This window comes from Rhamphochromis longiceps, linkage group LG17, assembly GCF_057381845.1.
Source record: "Rhamphochromis longiceps isolate RC_006_pf linkage group LG17, R_longiceps_female_GT1.1, whole genome shotgun sequence".
NCBI lineage: Eukaryota > Metazoa > Chordata > Actinopteri > Cichliformes > Cichlidae > Rhamphochromis > Rhamphochromis longiceps.
This window is the reverse complement of record NC_140573.1, coordinates 20,328,259-20,341,445: the sequence shown is the minus strand read 5'-3', so window position 1 is coordinate 20,341,445 and position 13,187 is coordinate 20,328,259. Positions and strand designations below refer to the sequence as shown.

The 13,187-nt window shown below is 41.8% G+C and overlaps 1 protein-coding gene across 2 annotated transcripts; it reads left to right on the top strand.

Moving 5' to 3' along the window:
• The first annotated feature begins 684 nt into the window (after positions 1–684).
• lg17h12orf56 (linkage group 17 C12orf56 homolog) lies at positions 685–13,117 on the top strand. Of its 2 annotated transcripts, none has more exons than XM_085387738.1 (14): positions 685–1,098; positions 5,201–5,396; positions 5,600–5,615; positions 6,795–6,978; positions 7,095–7,250; positions 7,920–7,990; positions 8,693–8,837; positions 8,929–9,023; positions 9,665–9,754; positions 10,716–10,803; positions 10,876–10,950; positions 11,803–11,880; positions 11,963–12,144; positions 12,268–13,117. In XM_085387738.1, exons 1-14 carry the CDS (start codon positions 847–849, stop codon positions 12,377–12,379), a joined length of 1,740 nt encoding a protein of 579 aa, XP_085243864.1. In that variant the 5' UTR covers positions 685–846; the 3' UTR covers positions 12,380–13,117. The 2 variants fall into 2 exon arrangements, with proteins under 2 accessions (XP_085243864.1, XP_085243863.1); XM_085387737.1 differs by having other exon boundaries at positions 6,792–6,978.
• Positions 13,118–13,187: the final 70 nt, after the last annotated feature.

The window sequence follows — 13,187 nt, the reverse complement described above, 5'->3', positions numbered from 1 at the left end:
AAGAAACTGTGATAATCTGCAGTCTGCCGTCTCTTAGTGGTAAGAGTCAGAAAGTGCAACAACATCGAAATTAAAAGAAAAAATATTTTATTATCATTCAAAAGGTTTAACGCAGACTGTATGTTTTTATAATGCTATTAAATTACAACAATCTAATTTATAGGCTAATATCCATCACAAGAAATTCATAAAACTGCAACCTGTAATCTATTTTAAGCAAATAAAATATGAGAAATTAACAAATATTCCCCCAAAATATTATGAATAAACAGAATCATTTAATTAATAACTAATGTTAAATATAAAATGAGGTTTAATTCCATATCAAACCATTATTTGTATAAAACATGTAAAAAGAGGTACAGTGAGCAGGTTCGAGCCCCAGTAAGTTTCCATCCCTTCACTGGGAGCGACACGCTTCATGTGCATCATTATTTATTCACTCAGACGGCTCAGTAAAACATATATATATATATATATATATATATATATATATATATATATATATATATATATATATATATATATATATATATATATATTTAATCATGACATATATTATTTAAGTACAGTAATTACTACATAATTATTGCGTTTGGCCAATCAGCAATGTTCCGCTCCTCTTCGCTGACCAATCAGAGAGCAGACGCACTGACGGCTCGAGTCATTGGCGCTTTACCTACAGCTCACTGTCCAGAACCGGGACAGAACCAGCGGCGTGTGTTCATCTTAACTCGACTTTTCAAACGTACCGGATGGAGCTGGACCTGTGAGCACCTGCCTCGCGACAAAGCGGCGGTTGAAATCTCAGAGGCGTTACCGGCGGCTCCACGGAGCGGTCCCGTCATGGCCCACAGCGGCTCCGGGTCGCTGCTGTGCCGGCGGAACGCGCGGCTGGACTCGTTCCTGCAGCGGAAGCTGGAGCGGAGGGTGTACGAACGGATCCGGGCTTACGAGCCGTGCGTGGTGCTGTCCGAGTCCATCAACAAGGTGTACATGCACGTGGTGCTCAGCGACGAGTGCGTGTACCTCACCGAGTACTCGCCACGCACTCTCACGGCAGCCGTTAGCTTCAGGCGCGTGCGTTACATCGAGCTGGTGAGTTTGAACAGAAAAAGTGATTTAAAAAAGTATTTATTTTTGTTTCTACTGCATTAATCCCGCCCTAATTAACCGACACAAAATCCAAAAGCTGATTTTATTAAACGAAAAAACAAACAAAAAATCTGAACATGACCTGTTATAACCTGATTTTAATAAAGTAAGATACGATATTTTGAAAAAAAATTAGTATTTTGCCGATAGATATTTGTTATTATTGGAGAAAATAAGTGTAAATACTGTGAAGACCTAAGACGTCGGGTTTTTTCAATAAATGATAAAAAAATATATGTATTTTTAATATTGATATAAAATCAACAGAAAAACCTTCTACCATATTTATTGGATTTTCTATTAAATTGGCGTTTAAGGTAAGTTATTTTTAAGGTAAATAAAAGTAAACTTTTAAAAGAAACAGTACAGAGTTAAAGCACTCATTTCCAGTATTTTTATCTTAAATGATGACGTGACTGTTTTAATGTCTGTCATGGATATTGTTGTGCAGACCAAATATTTATCAATGAATCGAGAAAATAGGCATACTGTGAAGTGTTCATGTCTCATTTGTTCAGTAAAGGCTCGAAAACTTTAATAGTTAAATCCTAACATTGCATTTGGAAGCTGTGTTGTAATGAGTCTACAGGATGTGTTCAGAAGGGATTTGTGTCAAAACTGCAACGTGTATCACATCAGGTGAAAGAGGACAAGACAAGGCCTACATTTTGAAGTGGCTGTAGAAGAAAATATCTGTATTTCTTTTACAAATATTCACCAGATCTCCAATGGTTGATTCTGCTCATCCAAGTGATTTCTTCAGTCGACTGAAGAAGTCACTTGGATGAGTGACGAAACGTTTCTCCCACTGAAAACGCTACATCCAGATGAACAGAATCAACCTTTGGAGATTAATTTACCTGGATGATTGAGAATGCATCAAGACGAAATAATCTCCAGACTGACATCACAGAGTGGATGTTGAGTCAAGGAAAATCTCAGTTATCTTTGAAACCTAAACTGTGAACAAACCAGAGAAGACAGCAAAACAAAGCCCAAAGGGTTGTGACCTGTTTGCACTTTGGTTGATATTCCTGCAGTGAAGTTCGGCTGAGAGCTAGGGCTGAAGAAGCATCACACACATTTAAATGGCTCTGGCCTTTCGTCTAGCTTTTTTCTGACCAGAGCCGTAAAGATGAGAATTTACAGTCAGACTTTAAATCTAAACTTGATATTGACGTTTAAGTCTTCACGCTTAGGTTTAAAACCAAGCTCCAGATTTTTAAAGAACATTTAGAGATAAATATGGATGAAGTTTGCAGTTTATAATTAGGACCCCATAGATTTCTATTATTTTTGACTTGTGACATCTTTAAAGCTGAACCCAATGAGGTAATTAGTGGATCTTTAGAGCTAGTTCTATTAGCAGAATATGTTAAAGCTCAATTTTTTCTGTCTAATTTGACAGTAAACTGAATAAGTGTCACGGTCTGGGGGGCAGACCGTGGGGGATGTTGGAGAAAGGACCCAAACGCTGGACTTAATGAAATGAACAGTGGGTTTATTTACAGTGAGGTAAATATACACCACACATTAAATCTCCAAAAGTGCTCCCTCGACTCCCGTGACGTGTCTTCTCCCAAGTGCTGGTATCCCGTGCTCTCTGCCCCTGTGCCTTCACACACCCCGTGTGTCTTGCAGTCCTGTGTTCCACTCTCCTGAGGAAAAAAAACACAGACACAGCCGTTATGGCACCAACTCCAGCAGGCATACACTGACCAGCACTACAAACACTGACATGGAGTCTAACTCAACGATCCTGCGCCGGAGGAAGCTCCATCGCTCTGTTAAGTAGCTCCCCCGACGATCCTGATCAGAAGCAGGTGTGTGGTAAGCTAGGCGTGACCAGCAGCTGGCAGGGCCACACCCATCAGGCCTGCAGGTGGCTGTCCTTCATCCTCCAGCCTCACACACACACACACCAGCATGGAACACAAGAACACAGTGCAGCAAACATACATCCAATACACTAATAACAATAAAGGTCCACACTGTTCACGAACCCCGAGTCCCCGGCACCGGGTCCGTGACAATAAGTTTTTGGTTTTTGGAGACTTAACTGACATAACCTTGAGTGACAGCCAAACCACGACTAAAGCACGTTAGATTACATGCATGTCACATGATGCGTTCACTGACTAACCGGCTTCTGCTGATTAATCCCTGTTAAACTCTTCAGATTACACACGAGTTAGTTCGATTTATAGGTTTCACTTCTCACCTTTACTGCTGATGGCGAGAACAAGAGCGTAACACCTGCTCTGGTTTGCATATTTCATGTCTGCTCATACTGAGCTGCACTGAGCCTCAGAGCACCTGAGTTGCAGGAAGCCTGGAAACCAATCACGGAGCAGGACTCAGGTATGATTAACAGCTGTCAGTAATGTTGGTATGTACTTATTGTTAGGGCTGCCCATGTGACCGTTTCAAGTACTTCATGTATATCAACCTGCCAAAGAACAGCACAGACAAACCGTTAATGAGGAAGCTGTTATCCTCAGATTTTAATTAAACTTTAAAAGCTTAAAATAGTTCCAATGCCACATAATACAGAGCTGCAATACATGCAGCAAAAGTCACGCCGAGCCTCTAACTTCATCTCGTTATGTCAGAGGTTTAACTCGGCCCTAACAGAGTTAATCCCATCTGCATTAACTCTAAGATTACCACCTGATGACCTGTGCTGGCCTCTCCATGGCCTCAGCACCACCCTTTAGCCACTTTGTGGAGGATCTTCAGAGCACTGGGAGCTCATGGAAACTTACTGGGACTCGAACCTGCTCACTGTAACAAACAGAAATCAGGTCTTTTGTAACGCGATCTTTGGCAAACGCAAAATTAAAGCCGCTCAGAAGATGAGACGTGCTTTATTCAAGTTCCCGTGACAAAGCAGTCGCCAACATATTCAATGCAACATTGAAAAAGCAGTTAAATAAATTAGAGTCACTCAATAAAATAAAATCTGACAAAATACAATCCAGAAGTTTTTGATTTCTTTGTATTTTATAGATGTTTCTGCTGTTTTTTTAAGTGCTCTTTAGCAATACTTCTCCAGGCTTTCAAAGTAACTATGATCCAAGCATAAAAAAGGATCTTAACTCAGATGAACCAGTGTTGTCTCCACACATAACAGAATATTAGCAAAGAACCAGTTTACTATTTTATGACAACAGCAGTGTGTCATAAAAAACACAATCATTCTTTCTGTCATTAAGTTGCCAAAGATGACACAGTTTCACAGGCACAAAATAATATTTTTACAACAACAACATTATTCACAAAGATCTGTTAGCTGAAAACTTAGATTTAAAATCTATCTTTAGCAGATGATCAATATCCATGAAAAATATGAGAGGAGGACCTTCAGCTGATCAGCTGCTGATCACTGAAGCCTCATCAGAAAAGGTCTCAGTGGAAGAGCGGCTGTCAAGAAGCTGTTCTTAAGGAAGGGAAACAGAGAAAAGGTTGATTATTAAAATGACACAAGAACGACTGAAAATTGTTGAACCAGATCTGAGGGAGAGATGAGATGTTGTCAGGAGGGAAAAACACACAGTAGAGTGATATCAGTCATGGATCGGACCCCCCAGTGCCCGGACCTCAAGATTACTGAAGTAGTGTGGGATTATCCTACATCCTTTTATTACACACAGGATCAAAATCAGTCTACAGCAGATGATCAATATCCATGAAAGATGTGAGAATACCCACTATAAGTGCACAGTATATATGTTCAAAGGTTGTATATGGCACAAAATATAAACATTATCTTTATTTAATCTTGTTATTCTGTAAATATCCGATTTTTTTATTTTAAGGGCTGAAACTCATGATAATGTATAGATTCATCTTTTTATTAATAGTTTGATTAATAGTTTCTACAAAACCAAAATTTGCTTGAAAAATAGTCAATCATTAGAATCGATGCGCTAATGTCAGTTTTCTGTCGACTCGTTTCTGCACCGCTTGGTTTTGTCTTATTTCTGATTCTGCTCCCTCATATTGTCACATTTTATAATCTTTACAGCATTGTCTTTTTTTACAGGTGAACGACATCCCAGATTTCCTCAGTGGGAAGCATCAGGAACGCTGCCAACACATACGGATCGTCTACGTCACCAAAAAACCTGCAGCGAAGCAACGCAATTGGTTAAAGAGAGCCAAGAAAGAGGGCCTTCCTCCTGCAGCCCCGTCCTCTCGCCGAAACAGCCACTGTCCTGAAATAACAAGCACATTACAAGGTAACTGAGACAGTTTATGTAATTTGATGATGCTACGCAATGATATCAGACTGAAGTTTATGCTTTTTGTAAGACGAGTCAGAGACATGTGGAATGGTCTCTTCAGAGATTTGATCCTTTGGAAAGACACCAGTGAGGTTTATGTGTCGTCTTGTTTCTTTATCTGTAACTCTAGCCATCCTGTGTTTCCATTTCCTCCACAGGATTTTCCACAGAGAGGTGAGTAAAACACAGACACACTTCAGAAGCATGTTTTATTTGAGGATACTCACACATAAAGGCTTTTAAGTCCTCCCTGCAAACACATTACGTAATGCCAGTGTTGAATTTGGTTATAATCATTTTAGAAGCTCCCAGGAAGGAGTGAGGCAGACAGTGAAAGTTTATGTGTGGGATACTTCAACACTGTAATGTGGTTGTCTGTTGTGAACTTGTTAACAGCTGAGCCACTTTACCTGAGTATGTAATGACCACCCCAGTGTCTCAGGTAGCTCATGACTTATTTACTCCAGGGACTAGTTTACCTGCTGCTCATTAACATGTTCACAGAGTGACTCCAGTGTTGCTCCTCAATATCACACCTGCAGTGCTTCATCCACACACCAGGCAGCAGGTAACATCCACCTGGTACTGCTGGTCCATCATTTATCCTTTTTCAGCAGAATGTGCCCACTGATGATTGAAATGTAGAGATGTGTTTTCCAAACACGTTTTTATAAATTCCCACAGCAAGAGGACCTGCTGGTTCGCTGCTGGACAGTTTGCATTTTTACTTGGTTGCATGCGGGGCTCCGATCCTCCTTGAGTTCTTCTGTGAATGAGGCAGGAGATGGAGGGAGGAAGGAACAGATTTACTGTCATTGAACTGTTGCCTGGTAACGACGAAGCACTGTAAAACAGACGCAAACAGCATAAAATGTAAAAGCTGTCTCACGGTAATGTTCCCTGCTGCTCAGCTGTGCTCACCCCCGGTAGGTCATTAAACGTACACACTTTTCTTTCACTGCCACTCCCAAACCTTAGACTGCTTGTAAAGTTGAACCTAAGGATGAGCTGACAGCGTGAAGTCTCAGGAGCACGACTATCATGACTGTGTGAATCTACCTGAGAGCTCTTTCTGTTTTTAAGCTGCAACATTTGTGCAGAAAAACAATAAAGAAGTTCTGAAAAGCAAAGCATATTTTAGAGGCTTATTTGGCTCTAGTGTGACGTTAATTTACTACATGAACCTTGTGTTGTGTTCAGGTAGACTTCAAACTAGCAACCGAGACCATTAGCTGATCAGGAAAGTGTTTTTAATTGTTTTGTGCAGCTGGAATACGACATGAAACTCACACAGTTGATGATGCAGACACTTCACAGAAACCTGATGTCTGCGCTGTTTCTTCTCTCCAGCAGCCAATGGAGGAAGGAGGAGCTCCCCCCAGTGTTAAAGCACACCCGCTCAGCCTCGTGCCCGAACCCAGAGACTCTCGGCCTCACGAGAGTCCCGCAGCCTCCCCCCTTTTACTCCCCCTTAGTCTCACCTGCCTCATCGCCATTGCTCTCAGAGAAAAGCCTGAAGACCCTCGAGAGTGGTCAGGTATAAACGTGCGGCTGTTCCGATGAAGATCTACTCAAATTCAATTTGAAGTAACTTAGACAAGGGTCACACGTCTCTGTAAATTTGGTCGAGCTCTGTTGTGTGTGCTGTTACAGTTACAAAGGAGGATCGGTTCGGTCCTGTCACGTCTGCTGAGACGAGGCTGCGTGGACAGCGAGGAGGAGTGGGAGGCGGAGCTCCACCTGTACGCCGTCTCAGAGAAGTCCAGACTTTACCTCCACCTGCAGAGCTTGTGGAACAGCTTCAGTATTGTGAGTGAAGACTGTCTATGAATAGTATTTAACACATTGACTGTTAGCTTTAGAAATGTTGTGGTTATTTATATGAAAGTGGAGCTTAAAGGTGCCCTGTGGATTTTTGGAGTAGATAAGTAAATGTCACAGTGTGCAGGTTATACAGAGCGTGTCCTGTGTAATGATATGGACTTTAAATGCAGTCACAGAAAACAGGGATTAACTTTTGTATGTAACAAAAGGTAAGCTGTTTGTTACATACACACAGACACAGAAAGGTAATGAGGGAAGTGGAGATAGCTGGGAGAACAAAACACAGCTGAGCTAAATCACAGAGGATGAGACAAAAGAAGCAAAACTGAAAGCAAACACAAGGAACAACTATCAAAATGAAGCAGGAAGTGAGGCACAACTGAAAGGGGGGCGAGAAAGATAAAAGGACAGAATGGGAGCACTAAAGGGAACTAATCACCCTAAAGTAATCTGTAACTACACTGAGAACTAGTTTAGTTATAACGATAAAGAACTAATACCAAGAACCAGAAGATCAGAAAGGCTCATAAACACAAAGAAAATACAAAATAAGAAAAAACAGGAAGTATAAAATGAAAAAGTATAAAAGTATAAAACATGTGTCTGATGGTGTACTCGCTCAGATTTCTGAGGTGTGTGTGTGTGTGTGTTCAGAGGTCCACCCTTTTGTTAGATCCGCTCTACAGAAGGAGGAACTGCGTTTCATTGTCTGCTGCTGCCATCAGGTAATAAACTGTTCTGTGCAGACTGCAGACACACAACTTCCTGCTTGTCCAGTCAGAATAAAGGTCACAGGTCAGTTTGTTACTGTGGAAACAGAAATCATTCACTCATAGACTACACTGGACATAGCCACTGTGACGGCACCCACTGGTTTTGGACTCCACTCTACTGATTAGTGCTGTGGATACTCTCTGAGACTGAAGCCGAGGCGTCCTGGAGTAGCTGTAGATTACAGTATGGTAGCTCCCCACAAAGCTCCAGCTCAGTGACTGCAGTTAGCTGAGGTGAAGCCTATCAGACAGCTGGCAGCTACAGCCGCCTGCATCAGCCACGCATAATCATGCAGAAGTTCACATTCAGGAGAACTGCACCTCTTTTGCATCAGCTCCAGATGTTTCACTGCACATTTAATATTTGCAAACACGTACATTTGTTTAGTTTACATTTGAGTGGAGCTTAAATAATGAGACCATGAAATATTTTTAATGAACTGAAATATTATTTTATCTTGGCTGTGCTGTAGCGCTCATATTCCAATATAAAGATTTATATAAAAACATTTCCAGAGATTTCGACCTGCTCTGAGAAACCTCATCTGAGCCCTGAAGGTTCATCACAGCAGACTGTGACGAGTTTAGGCTCATTTAAACTTGTTATTGCTAACAGGCTCAAACGTCGGTATTAATGTTGATGTTATATTTAAGCTGGGAGCGGACGGCTCACCTGTTTGGCCAGCTGAGCTCCGAGCTCCTGCAGGACGGGAGCAGCGTGGAGAGTATGTACCTGCTGCTGCAGGAGCTGAGGACCGCCGCGCACCGCAGCGTTACCCTGCGCCGGCTCTTCTGGAGGGTAAAGTTTATAAAACCTGCTCGGCACTGTGTGTTTGACGTACAGAACGTGCCTGTGAGTTGCAGTGAATGACTCATTTTCTGTTTTCCAGTCCAGTGAGGTGTGTACTTTCCTGCTCTGCACTCTGGAGGGATGTCTTCACGGCCGCCAGAGCCTCGGTGGACTCTACACAGCAGATCAGCTCCTGTAAGCCCCTTAGCAGGTGTTCATAGCTCCACAGAGGCGAGATTTCAGATGTTTCTTTGACTGTATTCAGCGTGGCGATTACAGAGATGATGTGCATTATTTCACAGCTGTTTCCAGAAAGTGGGTTTTGTGAAAACTTCAGATTTTTGAAGCCTGAGATGAGGGAAACTGAGTTTTCTTTAAACAAGCTAACTTAAACTTAGTTTGCATTAACAGCATAACACACTGTGAACCTAACCTGCTCACTGGCAGGTTTCCTCTCTCTGCCTTCTCCTGTCGAGCCTGAAGCAGTTTCACCTCCTCATTCATAAAGTAGATAATAAAGAACATGTAAAGAGCTGAAGTTTACATTATAGTCCCATTAATGTTCGCACTTATCGGTACTGAGAACAGGTCCTGTTATTGTTGCGTGCGGTTATACCAACAACAGCAGTATTCACAGGATTCAGTTTGTTCAGGAACAAATCCAGAGTGAGTGGATGAAGACCGCAATATTACCTAAAACACTGAAAGAATCTGCGACTGTGATAATATTTATAGTAACAATATAATAACTAACTGCAGGTCATATCTTCCTTGCTGTGTGTTGCTATGACGATGATGATGAGCATGTGACTGAAGCTCTGCTGTTTGTGTTTCAGACTGAGCTCTCTGATCGTTGACACGCTCGCCATCATGTTCAGAGAGACGGAGGTCGAAGCTGCCAGACTCAGCCTGCTCTCTGCCAAAAAGTAAACAGAACACAGTGTATGTTTGTTCCTTTCATTAAACAGTCCTCATTTCAGGTATGTTGAAATATCTGTTGGCAGCTCCTGTAAAGGCCTAAAAGGAGCTTAGATTGGAATAAAGAGATTTTCTATGTATCTACAAGTGAGGGATCCACATCTAAGGAAGTCAATACACTAACTGACACAGTGATGATACACAATGACACAGAGGACTACAGAACTACTCGAAGGGTTTAGGATCAAAATGAAATGAATACTGGACACATTAAGTTAAATGGGAAGAGAACACTGGCATATCACACGAGGCTGAAGTTCAGGGTTGAGTTCATAACATCCACTAAAGAAGTGGCGAGTAAACATCAGTTGTTTTTTTTAATCATATATCAGGAGTAAATCATCCGAGTCATTGGAGGCAGTGCAGAAACCAAAGTACCTGAGGAAAAGTTAAAATGCCGAGATATGAGATTCCCCGTACTGCTGAAGTTTAGGATTTCTGCCTTTTTGAAGAGGATGTGGTTACAAAAGAAGACTGGTGTCTTTGTGAAATATTATAAAAGAAAAATTCTTGTAAAAACTGGTATAAATCTGAATCATACAGGCTTGAACGATAGATGGATAATGATGCCAGTGTGATGGCAAAAACTGAATTCAGTCTGAGCTCCAGAGGAGTCTTTACTTATTTTTTTTTCTGTATTAAAATGAGAGAAATGTACACAGATTCATGGCTTATAGACTGATGTGTCTCCAGTGTGTTTGTGAGGTTTATCTATTAACAATAGTAAATAAAAAGTGAGAAAATAATAAATGTGATTATTCTCAGGGAGATTTTCTATCATTTCTTTGGTTGCAGCTGGAGCTGCTTTCCTTTGTTGTAGTCTGGTGAAACCCAGAGAAGAGTTATAAAGCTCATTTCCAGATGTTAGCACACCTTCCCTTTTCTGCATTAACTGTTGTTTCCCTGCAGAGGTGCTCTGGCCTCCCGAATGCTGCTTGCCTTAATATGTGACCCTCAGCCACAAACTCACAGCGGAGGATTTCTGACGTACTCAGAGGTGAGCTGCTCTCTGCTCACATCAAGTGTCTTTCATGTGCCTTCGATGCATTAAACCTTGTGCCTCTTACAGCTTCAGGCCTTACTCCCTGAGTATCTGGACACCGCCGCCTCTCTGCTCTTTGAACTGCTGCTCGTAGGCCACGTGGTGAGTTTGATAAAGCGTACAACGGGGGCGCTTCTCAGCTGTGAGTAAAATGTGTTTATGCAACACCTCAGGCTCTCCTGGGAATTACAAAAACTAAACAACTGTAACACTGATGAAGCACTAATGAATTAATACACGTCAGGTATTAAGCAGAATATTATTAATCAGAAGATTAAAGAACGGCTACTGAAGCTGATGGTCAGTAATCAATAAATACACACAACACAGAACGCTATTGCAGGTACAATGTATTTAAACAAAACCAAGGAAAAATAACAAGGAAAGAAAAGGAAAAACTTAAATAATTACTCCTGGTGCAGTGGTGCCCGGTTTAAGGTGCACAAAGACAACTAAACAGTCTTGTAGCTTAGATCAAGCAATACAGTTTCTCAAGTTCAATAATATTCCCCATAAATAACACACCACCAATTCAAAAACACTGGTCCACACTGATGAGAGAAAGTCCATGATTTTTATCTGGGTGTCCATGAGAAATGTCCAAGCGCTATTGTCCATAAACGGGGGAAATGATGTGTTAAGAATCCTGCTCCCTGCCCTTTGTTGGCTCGCCATCCTTTTTAAACCAGAAAAGGGTCACCTGGCCTGCATTAAATAAACAGGGCCAATAAGAAATCACAAGAATAATATGAAAGTGTCAGCCAGTTTAGCTTAATACATTAAGTTATTCTTATTCTTGTGTACACAGTAGACTTATCTAAAAAGTTCAACTGCTATATACAGATTGCATAGCTTTAAAACATTTGTTATTTGCTATGATATGGTCCAAGAAAGCTCTGAATATCCACATAACAAGAAACAAACACAGTTTTTGTTCAACTCTTCGTGTTTCAGACCAGCAGGTGTGTCTCTGCTGAAAACTTCCTGTCTGTCGGTTGGATCCTCAGAGTCCTGCAGCCTCATCCCCACCTGGTAAAGGTCTCATCAGATTTAACTGTGATTTCTGTCAGAATGATAAGAATTACTCAAACGCTGACCCTCTCCGTCCCCGCAGCTCTCCTTCATTGGTTACCAGGTCCAGCAGGTGGTGTTGGTTCTGACGGGCCTGCAAGTGTCGGTCCCCAGTCCCGTTCAGTCCGTCCTGCTGTTCCAGCGCCTCAACCTCCTGCTGGCCTGTCTGCAGTACAACAGCCAGCTGGCTCAGCACCTGCGCTCGCATTTCAGAGAGGAGTTCAGGTATGCTCAAGACAGCCACAACAGTCACTAAGTACATACGTGCTCACGTTAACTTCTTATTATAAAGAAGAAATGTGTAAATGCTCCAAAGTCTGACAGCTCAGATCTGTTTTGGTCCTGCAGATACTCTGTGATGCCGTCGGGCTCTGAAGTGAAGCTGCCACCTCACTATCCTATCAGCCGACCCACTCTGAGACTTGTCGAGCACATTCGAACTCTTATGCTGCTCAGGTGACTGAACACCAGCGTGCTCCTAGCCTTCACTTTACACAAAGGCATCCTCAGGGAAGGAAGCAGGATTTGGAGTCCTCGGGATGCTCGGCTTAAAGTTTCTGGATTATTATATATCACAGACATCTTACTGTTAGACAGAGAGATGGAGATATATGCTTGGCCTGTAAAGACTGTTCAAATGATGTGCACTCCTAATAACCTGAAGCGGTTCTCTGACAGTCCATCAAGTGGTGCGGCTTCGTAGCTTAGCAAAGTCGGACTGAAACATTAGACAGATTTTCGAGCGCCATGTACCACATAAAATTGTTTCGAGGTCAGTAAATACAACCAGAATTAATAAATAAGGCGCACAGGATTATAAGGGACACTGTCGATTTTCAGATTTTAAGTGTGCCGTATTTTCCAAAAAACACGGTAATAACGACGGCCCGCTAGCATGCTCTACCAAAAATAGTGCTTTGTTGTGCATCTGACAGACGAAAGCTAAACCAGTTCCACACCACTGAAGTTGCAGCATTTTTACAAACCAGTTCTGGTTCATCTGTTTCATTCAACGATCCGCTTTTGCCCTTCTCATTCTTAGTCGCTGCCAGGCTTTTTCCGCCATGTGCGTATGAAAACAAAGGCTCTGCGCATGCGCGTTTACCCATATTCTATCGCGATATTTCATTTTCTTATCGTTGCCCAACATTATACCGGTGTTACCATGAACGGTATGATATGCATAGGATCTTTTCCTTCCATATGCATGACTGTAATAATTGCATCCAGCCATGATTTTGGCGTCTCTTGAGTTTAGTGTAGAGTTA

What these genes read in the sequence shown, in the direction of transcription:
- lg17h12orf56 (XM_085387737.1), top strand. Translation starts at nt 847, where the DNA reads ATGGCCCACAGCGGCTCCGGGTCGCTGCTGTGCCGGCGGAACGCGCGG. An exon ending in TACACAGCAGATCAGCTCCT is followed by an intron (nt 9,024 to 9,664) that starts GTAAGCCCCTTA and finishes TTTGTGTTTCAG; the next exon opens with ACTGAGCTCTCTGATCGTTG. An exon ending in TGCTGCTCGTAGGCCACGTG is followed by an intron (nt 10,951 to 11,802) that starts GTGAGTTTGATA and finishes TTCGTGTTTCAG; the next exon opens with ACCAGCAGGTGTGTCTCTGC.